Source organism: Miscanthus floridulus, chromosome 12 (assembly GCF_019320115.1).
Source record: "Miscanthus floridulus cultivar M001 chromosome 12, ASM1932011v1, whole genome shotgun sequence".
Classification (NCBI taxonomy): domain Eukaryota; kingdom Viridiplantae; phylum Streptophyta; class Magnoliopsida; order Poales; family Poaceae; genus Miscanthus; species Miscanthus floridulus.
In genome coordinates, this window is record NC_089591.1 from 79,040,971 (window position 1) to 79,053,720 (window position 12,750).

At 46.3% G+C, this 12,750-nt stretch overlaps 1 protein-coding gene across 1 annotated transcript; it reads right to left on the bottom strand.

Annotated features, from left to right (window-relative positions):
• Positions 1–6,570: 6,570 nt before the first annotated feature.
• On the bottom strand, positions 6,571–12,255 carry LOC136496476 (uncharacterized). The gene is made up of 6 exons (XM_066492165.1): positions 11,985–12,255; positions 10,654–10,829; positions 9,207–10,527; positions 8,582–8,851; positions 7,503–7,658; positions 6,571–7,150 (listed from the first exon to the last, which is right to left on the bottom strand). Exons 2-6 carry the CDS (start codon positions 10,662–10,664, stop codon positions 7,031–7,033), a joined length of 1,878 nt encoding a protein of 625 aa, XP_066348262.1. The 5' UTR covers positions 10,665–10,829; positions 11,985–12,255; the 3' UTR covers positions 6,571–7,030.
• Between the last annotated feature and the right edge of the window lie 495 nt (positions 12,256–12,750).

A 12,750-nucleotide genomic window follows, 5' to 3' on the forward strand; every position in this document is an offset into this window, starting at 1 on the left:
TGTTTTTTTGGAAAAAATTCTGGAAAATAAAAAGAATCAGTAAATTGCAAATAATTTTGAATTAAGATATATCCAAGAACATCAGTCTCTAGTTTGATAAGATCGATCTGTGAAGAAATGTAATTGTCAGATGCATACCCCTTACCTTCTAATGTCCTTCTCATGCTTAATGTCCAGTCTGTCTTCTTATGCAGTACACGGAAGGGAAAAATTAATTATGTATGTTTATCACAAAAACTGTGAAATAACTAGAATTAAAATCCAGTTGTTTTTAATTAAGTGCCTATGTATATGAAAAAACTGAGATTAATGCGTATGCACTTCCCTGAAAAAATCGTTATGCGTTTATTAGGTACTCCATTCATCCCAAAATAAGTGATGTTTTTTTTTTACTTTTAGATTTCTTGTTTTGGTTGTTCGTCTTATTCAAAAAATTTGTATAAATATTATTTATTTTATTATGACTTATTCTATCATTAGAGATACTTTATTAATAACTTATTTATTTTATTATTTAAAAAATTAAATAAGACAAACAGTTAAATAAGAAACTTAAAAAAAAAAATCGCCACTTATTTTGTAACGAAGGGAGTACCTTCCAAAAACCGAGTAAGTTGCAACACTAGCTTTAGAACTGTGTGTAAAGAACAAATCTGTCAGGGTAGCTTTTCAACATCAACAGTGGGCCTAGCCGGTAGCCAGTATCTAGCTAGGATTACATATACACTCCATAGCTTGTAAAAAATACTTCTAATTTCAGAAAATTTTCTTGCGAGAAAGTAGAATAGTGGTTAGAACAGTTAGTGGTAAAAGAATAAAGTACCCCTAGCAGCCTTCTTGCTGGTTACGACATTCTTTGTGGATCCGTAAAAAAAGTCGGTGTACTTTTTTTCTCTCACATGGAAGCGTGCACATATGTATAGTCAAATAAGGAAATTTATCGCTAGCTCTGTTTGGGTCTAGCATTATGTCTCTGCTACAATATAGCTGTAACTTTTTTTTTTATTTGTGTTTCTTTGACATTAGATAAATCCTAGTAATGCGATATGGATGCGGATACCAAATTGATTTGATTTAATAACTGTAGTAACTGATAGAAGAGGTGCATAGGTATAGAAGGAAAAGAGTTAAATATATGTGTGGTCCATCAACTTGTGCTCTAATTTTACTTAGGTCCATCAACTCTGAAAGTGGTTTTTTGACCTATAATCTTTGTTAGTGGCGCATTCTTAGCCCATATCTCCTTTGTTTCAAATTTTTAACCGACGTGGCATCTCCGGGTCCAGGTAGACGCCGCACACACGCATGCATGATGCATGCACGTCGGCGTCTTGGCGAAAGACAGCGGATTGGGCTGCCGCTGCGCCGGCTGGTGCTGCTGCTGGCTGTCGCCATCCCCGGCGCCGCCGCCCCTGCTGCTCCCGTCGCTCTTCATCAGAACGTCGTCGTTCCGCAGGCTCTCGGCGCATGTGCCCCAGGCGAACGTTGCGCTCGACCTGCTCACCGGCTCCGAGACCTTCGCGTTCGCGGCGTCGCTGTTGCACCCGGAGTCGGCGTACGCCACCTCGGCCACGGTTGCCGCGCTCCTTGCCGACCTCGGCTCGCCCACGTCGCACACCGTCCCCAAACTACTTTGATCCGTCCGTATATATAACTATGAATTGTAATATATAGAATCAGTACACCAAACATACTATGACTAGGTAGCTCGCCTGTAACTCAATATATATCCAAGAAGTTCAAATAATATGAATGGAATGTGCTAATATATGTATGCCGGCCGGACTTATATATCTGAGCACAATTTGACCGGTGAATAGATTGCCTGCTTTTGTTTATGATCCTGAAGCCGTTAGCAGTAGATTATTAGTTAGAAGGTTCCAAGAAGTAGGGATAAAAGGATGGGTGGCGACTACAACAGGTCACACTTGTTTGTTCACATCTCATGCACTATTCTCACTGATTTGGTCCCCTAAAGGGGCCATAGCCCACATGCATGCACACCGTGCAAATAACAAAACAGTGTAGACGATTGATCATGCAATCGACGAGAACATGGAAAAATAAAGCCATGGAGAGGGGGCAAGAGGGCAATATATGCTTTTATTTAGTCCTTTTCGGCTAGTTAGTCTCAATACCATGAGACACATGGATGGATGGATGGATGGATGGATGTTTGATGTTTCGATTATTTGTCCATTTGAAAGTAAAAGGTTAATCAAACGCCCATAACATGCACGGACTTTTTGCCAAGGTAGCTAATTAATCATTAATTGAGGGAAATCATGATGAAACGCTCATGTTCGATACTTATATATATACATATACCTTTATCCATAACCACGCAAAGCAAAACCTATATATATATATATATAGCATGGATGTTACACCTGATCATCAGTAGCTTTGCGGCTTTGCCAACGTGTATTTATTAATATGAAAACGCGTGATGCTGCCACGCATGTACGTAGCATGCCTTACAAGACACTTCACCCCTTTCATGAAAGGATCGCGACCAGCTAGCTAGGATCATAGGTAATCTAGCTAGCAAGACGCCACTTTCCTGAATATTGTACGTTGCACATGTATCTCTCACTTTTTTTTATTAAACTAATAAATATGTTCTCGTATTACAACCGGACGTACAACTTTTACAATTTATCCTAATATATGTCTTTCAATTAAATTGAACACGCAACCTGCATGGACACGGGTAGTAAAGTTTGGATCGCAAGTGGGACAGTAAACCAATCAAATCTTATCTCTAATTCATCACATACTAAAGCCAGACTCTATGCTTGGCGGAGTGGAGGGACAAATTAAACGGACCGAAATAGAGGATGGCGGACCAAATTAAAATCTAGAGAAAGGAGTGGAGGGACAAGATGACATTAGTGGAACGTTTCTATTTTTAGTAGTCTTTCGCACTAACGGTTGTAAAAGTACCTGTAAAAACAAAAAATTTGTGTCGTTTACGAGTGTGTTTAGCGCGATTGCCTGGGTGTGACAGCTCATTAGCTGCTAGCTAGCTGGGTAGCATATTCAACCGCCAATCAGGAAATCAGGGGGGACCAATGCAAAAGGTAACTGTTTCTTGCCCTCCGTCCTCATTTGGCAGCAGGGCAGACACTTGAAGGGAGATGAGTGTCATGGTCATGGAGCTGTAGCCAGCGAAGAGCCGATCGAAGCCGGCCGGGCCGTCGTCTTGCAGGACGTACGTTTTATTTAAGGGTTGGATTGGGCGATGTCTGCTGGTGCAGGGAAGAGAGGTAGCGGCTATCTCTATGTGTCGACTGTTGCATCCACTAGCTTGCGTGGCCAGTGTACAGCAGGGCTAGCCTCTAATTAGGTAGTGCTTGTCATTATGCTTGCTAATAAGCTGGCATAAACATAATGGCACGAATTGATCGGTGCATCCGTGAGCTTTTGCTACAGAATTGGTGTGTGTGACGTAGCTTAGCGGTAGCGGAGCTGATCATGCATGCGAGTTTAATTAGGAGTAGCATTTTAATTAGAATGAAAACGGTATGTAAAGCGATCTGAATGACCGAGCACTAAAAAAAATGGACCATAACTAACAATCCCAACTAGTACGTAGGCTGGGCCAGCCCAACACAATCAAGGGGTGAGGCAATAGAGAACAAATGTATGTAGGTGGCTGGCTTTGTAGTTTTGGTTAATTTATTATATTCCTATATACCATATTATTTATACTAACATTTTATATAAAATTTGTCAAAAAAAAAACATTTATAGAAAATAAAATTGGGTGCAGAACTGTACTTCCGTTGCCAAGTGCCCAAGTGGCAACAGATATGTATTTACTCCGGGGCCAATCATCACTTGCTGGGACTAGGATGCCGTACGCTTTTTCTCACAGCCTGTTCGCTTGTTCAGCCGCAGAAATCATCAGTTTCTTTTCAGCGGCGAGCCGAGGGGGGATATGATGGAGCAGTCGAGCTCGAGCAGAGCAAGCAATCTGGGCGGAGAGCGACGGGCGCGCGCGCCTGGCGACTGCGAGCGCACGGCGCTGGCAAGGTGCATGCGCGCGATCGTTTTCCAGACGGCGACGCGGCTAACGGCGCGGTCCCAGCGCGGCCGGGCGTCCGTCCCCCGCGGTCCGCGGCATGCATGTGGCTGACACACCTCCCGCGCGACACGGCACCAACCACCACTGCGGGGCACAGGGCACTAGCGCCCGCCCCCGGTCGCGCGCGCGAGCGAGGGGAGCCTGCGCCGCGCCGCGCACTACTAGTAGGCCGCTGTCATCATCATCGCCATCCACCCATCATGCATCCCGGTGCCCTACGACTACAACCACGACGTCGACGACCCCCCATCCCTCCTGTACTCATGCATGCGCCAGTAGGATACTTGTTTTCCCGTATCGGCCGGGCGCACGCCGGCACAATAATTGGTACGTACTCCTAGCTAGGCACGGTGGGTGCCGTCGTGTACGTACGGCGCACGCACAACGGGCCCCTACCCTACGATTCTCCGACGAACCTACACGGTACCCATGCCGCCGTGCGTGCCCCGACCTGCACTGCATGTCTGCATGCATGCGCCGGCCGGCCTGTCCACAGTGCCGCACTTGCTGGACTGCACGGCCGCCGCCCGGCCGGTGATGTCCGATCCGCCGCAGGCCCTGCGCGCGATGAGACGAGACGAGACGCGTGGTGTGCCATGCAATCCATGGGTTGCCCCTGTAGCTGCAGGCTGTAGTAGCCGCCGGAACGGATCAGACCGGACGCAGGTAGGTGGTCATAGACTCATATATAGTCCCATATTACTGTACGACGGCACGGCACACAGTGGTGGTACACATGCACCGCCGCACCACGCACCATCCGGTGCCGCGAATCCATTTCTATGCGTGGTGGTTGAGGCGTTGTGGTTGCACAGAGAGCACCGCCGCCACCTCTCTCTCTCCAACTCCATCCGTCAGGTAGGAGTAGGAGACGTAGGAGAGAGGCAAGGCCATGCGTTTTCCAACAGACTTGGGTGGTGACGTCGGTCGTGCACTCGTGCGAGCGATGGATCGCGCAGCAGCAGTAGCCTCTTTTCAACCCAACCCAAGGCTACCTTTTCCCTTTTCAAGTACACGGGCGAGGTGACGCGTCCATGATTGATCAGGTCAGGCCGGGGCCGGGCGCCCCCATGTCAATGCAAATTGCAAACCACTCTCGCTAGACGCCCCATTAACAGAGCTTTACCCATCCAAGACGCCTGCACTGCAAACAGTACGTCGTTTCCTGCCGTCTGCCTTGCCTTGGAACAATGACAGGAAACACAAAGAAATGCTCCGTGCAAATTAAAGCGTACACGCAGGCCGCCGGCAGGTGCAACGGCAACGCCAAGAGCCCAAGACGACGGCCGGCGCTGGCAGCAGGCGTCGCGCGTACACGGTACGTGTATTCCGCTGGAGCTGGACGCGCGGCTGGCGACGCCGACGCGCGCGGGACACTGACCTGCCGACCTAGCAGCACGAGCACGTGGTGGGGGCCGGCAGCCCGCCTCGGGCGCCTACCGACGGATAGCGAGGGCGGGCGGGTGCGTGCGCGGAGGAGCACCGCGACGGCCCCGGCCAGCTACTCTCTCGGCCCGTGCACACACACGAGCACGGGCACGGCGACATGCCACCTGCGCCCGGATCTGTGTCCCCCTCCTCGTCTCCTCGGCTTTTGACTACTCCATCGCCCAGCTCCACCAGTTCACCAGGCACCACCCACCCTATCCCTGGCCGGATTTGCCGCTGCTCTCAGCAGACTCCTCGTCTGCAGCTAGCTGCAAATCCCATGCCATGATGATGCAACTGGAACGCCTGGTCAGGCTCGCCCAGTGACGGAAACCGGAAAGCTACAGGGAGCTTGTGGCATGTTCCAGCTCCTAGGGATCACACACGGATGGTGTGGCCTGCTGGATGCTGCTGTATTGCCTCGCCATGATTCCGAAGGGGACGGATGGGGTTGACATGCGTGCACTGCATCTGCATGGCCAGCTTGCCAAGGACGTGCTACAACTTGGTCAAGGCGGCCACCAGCCAGGGAGCGAGTGGTCGCAGGGTGCTCCGTGTTCGTGCTGGTGTTCGTGTGTCAGGCAGGGATGCGTGCACCAGCATGATTGCTTGCTTGACGCTGAAGCGGTGCAGCTGCAGCAGGTAGTATGTCACGGTTCCATCCAGCCCCGACCTGAGGAATCAGGAATGTGTGTATGCCTTTTCTCCTCCTGCATTCTCTATCTGCTCGTTAGTTGACCCAGGCACCGGGTCTAAAATCCGGAGGCTACTGGGACCAGCTAGCTAGAGCTGTTGTCCCTGTCACCTCGTGCAGCCGCTAGCAGTGCAGTGCAGGGGTTAGACTCAGCAACAGATATCCAGACTTGAATAGGCACACACGCACACACGAAGCAGAAGCGTCACTGTGAAGGGCAGACCATTGAGGAGTGCACGTTTCATGTTACAAGTTTAGACCTATTAACATATAAGAGCAACCACATTCAAATTTCAGGCATTCTGCGTCACTAATACATGTAAAACAAGAAAAAAAAATGGGAGCCTTTTATGGACGTTAATCCTGGGAATTGTCAGTTGAGAAGTAGGTTTCTTCGAGCGATTAACAGTATCTTTGTGTGTACATAAGCAACTCTTGTTCACTTATACAATCTCTCCAGTTACAAAAAGATCATCAGAACAAAACGCCTTTTGCTACATCATCTAAGAGCTATTGTCAAAGGTGTTGGGAGGAGGAAAAAAGGACCCAATCCTTTGGCCCATTAAGAACATATACGAAGATAGTACAGGGCAATGCACTCTACAGCATAGTACTCTGGTAGCTTCTGAAAATTTGCTGCTATTATTACTTTATCATCAAGGCTGCTTTAGCAGCACAAGGCCAGGACGGGTACAGAGAACTGTATAATCTAAGAGCAAATAAAGTAGAAAAGAAAAGAAACGTGATGGTGAGAGCAGAGGATCCTCTAGCCAAACACAAACCAGATCAAAACTTTCGAGAGGATTGCAGCACAGACCCTAAGGCGCCATGAGCCCTTGGATCGTGTATTGAAGAGACTTTGCCCAGTCTTCCTTGAAAAGTAAAGTTTGTAGTGTCTTCATAACATTATAATCTGGATCCAACTTGCGTTGCCAGCCCTGTGATAAAAATGAAAAGAATTGAAGAATCACAAACGGAAAAGGAATGCCTACGAAAGGTATTCTTGCAATTAAGAGACAAAGGTGTAATACACAAATAGACAATAACGTAAAGCAGTTTACATAGCCACATTGTGGAATCCTATCTGCTTACGAATGAACGCATCATCTTAGCTGGAAATTAGACAAATAAAAGAACTACAGGAGGAGCAAGATGTGTAGAATCAAAATTGCAAAAACAATGCAGAGTTTATAACACAAACATGGCTAAGTTGGCTTAAAGCTCTCCAAATAAAAAAAGAGTAATCTGAGAGTAAAATTTGGTGAAGTAAAAACAAGTCATGTAAGTCACCTCAAGAACTAATGTAGTCACCATGACAGTACAAACATTGCCATCGATATTCACTTTGTGACGTCGAACTTGCTCAAGCAGCTGGTGCATACACTCAGCTGGGTGGACAGTATCACCTTCAGCAGTGCCCCAAAAAGAGAATGATCGTTCAACTTCCTGTAGCATAAATTAAGTTACGAATTCTCAACAATCACACTCATAAAAATAAATTAACACAACTATCATTTGCAATAGCCATTTTCATCAAAAGAGAAGAGTTACTGTTCACTGATGAGATTGCACAAAAATACATAGGAAAGAGTATCCAACATTGAGTTCTGGCACATTATAGTGCATCTAGGGTGTCACTTTTTACCATCAAATTTGTCCATCCAAATATGATATTTTACTGACAAACTTTAAGGGTAGAATATAATTTCTGTGGCAGCATAAGGCCACATACCAGACCAAATGTGCATGCATCAGAGACTACCGCATGTCCACACAGCATCAGAAATCAATGAATCAGCTTCAATTTTTTTATTATTATAATTTTCCTAGAATCTCAGGCTTTGTGACACCACCTCTGATAATATTCCCTCTTTTGTAATGAGACCATTCCCATTGCAGGAACAGATTACAGATCAAGGAGACAACAAATAGGCAAATATACAACACGGCTAATGAGATTGGACCAAATGTTCGCCCATTAATGACTCTGACCGCTGAACCTCTTTCATAGCATCAATAAAGGAGTTTGAGTGTGGACAAAATTGGAGTTACATTGAGAACAACAGTACTATCCAGTCCAAGAAAATAAACATACGTAACAAAACAGAGGAAGCACCAAATTGGCACTTTCCTGACCCTAAACCAAGTCGTAGCAACCTATAAATTCAAAGAAAAATTATCATCTCCAGTTTCTGCTGGTAATCTATATTGTGCAGATACATTTTGTGAAATTGAAGGTAAATGCTACAGGCCACCAATTACAGTAGTATGGCCTGTTTTATCATGGAAAAGGAGAGAGAATCCTCGCCAATAAAATCCAAGTTTCTATCACCAATGAAAAGACTAGTTGTAAGGTAGCGATAAATTACCTCAATAAAAGCTCTTGGATTTGGGCAATTCTGTTGTTTTGACAACTTTAGAGTACTTTCTGCAGCTGTACGACCATCTCGGCGAGCAACAGCCTTGAAGAACTCGAGTAAATTCACACGGTCATTGCTTGAAAGTTCAGCAGTCATTCCTACATCCAGGAAGACTACATGTGGCCTTGACTTTATAAGGGTGCTATTTGAGTTCTTTGGTTGTACAACACGGACTAAAATATTTCCTGGGTGCATATCTGCATGGACGAAATTATCAACCTGTAAAAGGACACAAAATGACCAAAAATGTTAGCTGTAAATACAAGCTCTAAAAAAGTAAAAAAATATACCTATGAATAACTATGCTGAAAAGCCTGCAATAGATATGTTTGCTTCAGAAATTTTATCGGTGGGCTCACAATCTTGAATCCAGAATTAGTAATCTCTTATAGCAATTATTTTCCAGGACAAAGCAGCAAAAAGTGTCATTTTGATGCATAAATAAAATATTGAAGTCTCTTCAAACTTTACAACATATAATCCAGATTTCACATAGTACTAATTTCTTCAGTTGTTCAAATTAGGTAGTCATATATACTGAATGAGGATGCTACGATGTCTAAAAATACATTACCAGTAGCATTTTCAAGAGAGCATGAGTGCCAATATGGGCCAGAGCACTTTTAATTCGATCATGTCCCTCAAGGTCATCAACATAGTGTGATACACTCTCCCCATGCTCGTAAGTCTCGACCAAAACAGCAGGATGAACAAGTGGATAAAGAGGTCTTGGGAAAGATACATCCTTCCACCTTCGGAAGTTGTAGATAAACCGGCTCAGGTGAGCAGCTTCCCTTGCAAGGTCAACTTGAGACATCATGAAGACAGCAAACTGTTGTACACTCTCATCCAAGCGCAACCAATTCAGCGTGGGGATATATCTAGAAATTTTTGCTACTGCATTGATGATATTGAAATCCCTTCTTATCGAGTCTCCTACACCAGGATGTCTTACTTTTACTGCAACTGTTACACGTTTTGTCTGCTGATTGGGATACCGGAATCGTAAAACAGCCCGATGCACTTGAGCAACACTTCCAGATGCAACAGGGTTCTCTTCAAAATTCTCAAAAATGTCTGATAGCTTTCGACCAAAAGCTTTCTCAACAGTTTTCTTGGTATACTTAAAGCTGTGAGCTGGTGCTTTTGTGTGCAGCTTTGACAATTCAGTACAAAGGTCACTTGGAAACAGATCAGGGCGTGTTGCAGCCCATTGCCCCCATTTGATAAACGCAGGACCGGCAAGCTCCAAAGTATGATGGACAAGCCGAAGCCATGTTTTCCTATACTTACTGCCAAGAGTCTCTGCAAATGGGGCCATCAGTATACTCGGAGTGAACAGCAATGCCAAATATATTGATCTGAAGATTATAATAACCAGCTCTACTGCCGAATATATTAGAGAGGTAACGTAAATACGGCCATCCTGAGCTCGCTCACGTATAGGGTAGTATTCACCATCTGCAGATGTCTTCTGAGCTAGCATTACCTCTCCCGCAATGAAAGCAACGAGGTAAGGAGCTATATTAGACCTACTCACAGCCAAGACAATGGCACAAGCAACCCTACTCAAAAATGGAGATGTTTTTGGTGCACGAGAACCCATTGCCACAAGTCGCTTCCAAGCAAGTTGACTCTGAAATGCATTCTGGCTACAAGACGAAAGAATTGAGAACTTCCTCACACCAGTGCTCCAGTGTAAGCCATCATTTGCTCTTCCCAACATGTAGGAGGTGCTTGGACCATTATGAACCCTCCCATGCAAAAAGGCCCTGCTGGAATAACCCAAACCAAAGGCAAAGCTTGAGGTAATGTTTTGGCCAGTAGCAGTGTTGGGTTTTGAGGAGACCAAAAGGGCTTGAGCAAGTTTTCTGCTCTTCCCTAAGTGGGCAAACCTGGATGTCACAGGGGAGCAACTTACACTTCAGCATTGGGCAATCAGCACCAGGGCATCACACTAACTAGCATAGAAATATAGAATGTAATAAACTCTATAGGATAATAACAGCCGAAGATCTGACCTTGACATCATGGCGTTTCTCCTGAGGATGATGCGTCACGGCGGGATCACAGGGGTGGGCTTAGCGAGGGGCATGGGGTTAATCTTCTGCGAGAAGAAGCTGCACCAGCACCTTAGAATCCCAAGTTCTCTATGGCGTCGACTTGACTGGGCTCGATCGTGCGTAGGAGGAAGGGCCTAATCAAAGCATCGATGGATGGATTAGATAAGCGCTGCACTACGCAGCAGCAAAATCCCCTACTAACTGATGCTGACGAGAAAATTGTTATTATAGGACGCGAAATAATGGGCTTCGTTATTATAGGACTTCAATCGTCGACTTCGCTAAAACGATATTTAAAACGTTGGCACTTTGTTTTACATGACATTTGGTCTTTTTAATCACTTTTCTTATTTCAAATACATGTATTTTGTCATGGGATGACCGTATTGCCCTTCAGTCATATTCACCTAAGAGTGGGCAGGCAGGTGCGTGGGTTGCCTGGCTGCTGCCGCCGCCGCCTGGCCTGGCTGGTTGGCAGGCTTGCCGCCGCCGCCGCCTGGGCAAGTTGGCTGGCACGCTTGCCGCCGCCGCCGGGGTATGTCACACATTATTAAAATTCACAAAAATACAGTAAAAATTCCCAGAAAATTACAATAAAATTATGTCCCTATCGCAGATTTCTACAAGATCGCTGCACTGCTTACCCTTTCTTGCCATGAAACCGAGATCTTGTAGAAATCTGCGATAGGGACAGAATTTTACTCTAATTTTCTGGGAATTTTTACTGTACAACAACAACAACAAAGCCTTTAAGTCCCAAACAAGTTGGGGTAGGCTAGAGTTGAAACCCAACAGAAGCAATCAAGGTTCAGGCACGTGAATTTTACTGTATTTTTGTGAATTTTAATAATGTGTGACATACCCCGGCGGCGGCGGCAAGCGTGCCAGCCAGCCTGCCTAGGCGGCGGCAAGCCTGCCAGCCTGCCTAGGCCAGGCGACGGCGGCAGCAGCCAGGCAGCCCACGCACCTGCCTGCCCACTCTTACGTGAATATGACTTAAGGGCAATACGGTCATCCCATGACAAAATACATATATTTGAAATGAGAAAAGTGATTAAAAGGACCAAATGTCATGTAAAACAAAGTACCAACGTTTCAAATGTCGTTTTAGCGAAGTCGACAATTGAAGTCCTATAATAGCGAAGCCCATTGTTTCATGTCCTATAATAGCAATTTTCTCGATGCTGACAATGGAATATTTTGATTCGAATGCCCAGAGCATTTTAAACACATCACGGAATCGAATTCGCGCTCAGAAGAATCCACCCAAGCAAGCTAGGGTTCCTTACCAACCAGAGATCAATCCAGGCCGTGGCGGATCTCCGCTCCACCCTCAATCCAACACCGGAAGGGATTGGGGGAGGGAGGCCACGGCGGCTACGACCAAGAAGGAGGGGTTCCTCCGGTGCCGCCGTGTCGTGGTGTGGCTGGCTGGCGTGCTCCGGTGTGTCCGGAGGCTGGGGGAGGCGGCGGGTTCGGCGGCGCGCGGCTCGGGCGCTTGAGAAGCAGAGGACGACGCTGTGAGGTCGAAACAGAGCTATGCGCCTGCCTTGATGTCTAGCGCGTGCCGGGCCAGCCCTGGGCTGATGCACTTGGCGTGGGCCGTTCGCAGCCGGACACCAATCGGGCCATACCGCCGCGCGTCGACCGTCCGAGTGAGTGGCCACCAATCGGCCGCGTTGCATGCTGCGCCCGAAGTGGACCACAAAATGGGCCTATATCGGCCCATCCCAGTCTTACCTCACACCGTCACACGGAAAAGACTGATCCACTTTCCTCAACAAAAAAAGAAAAAAAAAGAAAAGGAAAAAGGCTAATCCACACGACAAAGCAAAAGCATCCATCTAACTCGTATCACCACTAGACGCAGAGTTGCGTAAACTTGCATAGGTAACACGAATTGTTTATAAACTCATATAAGTACAGGTAAACTACGTAACACGGAGGGTGCGAGGGTAGTTTAGTAGGAATTAAAAAACAGGATCCTAATACGTCTTGGAATCGAACTCTATATCATTGATATATGCGAGTTACCTCTAACTTGTAAGTCTGCAA

Excerpts from the sequence above, each read along its gene's own strand:
- LOC136496476 (XM_066492165.1), bottom strand. Across the intron at positions 8,852-9,206 it reads CTCTCTTGAAAATGCTACTG|GTTGATAATTTCGTCCATGC; the intron begins GTAATGTATTTT and ends GTCCTTTTACAG. Across the intron at positions 7,659-8,581 it reads ATCCAAGAGCTTTTATTGAG|GAAGTTGAACGATCATTCTC; the intron begins GTAATTTATCGC and ends TTTATGCTACAG.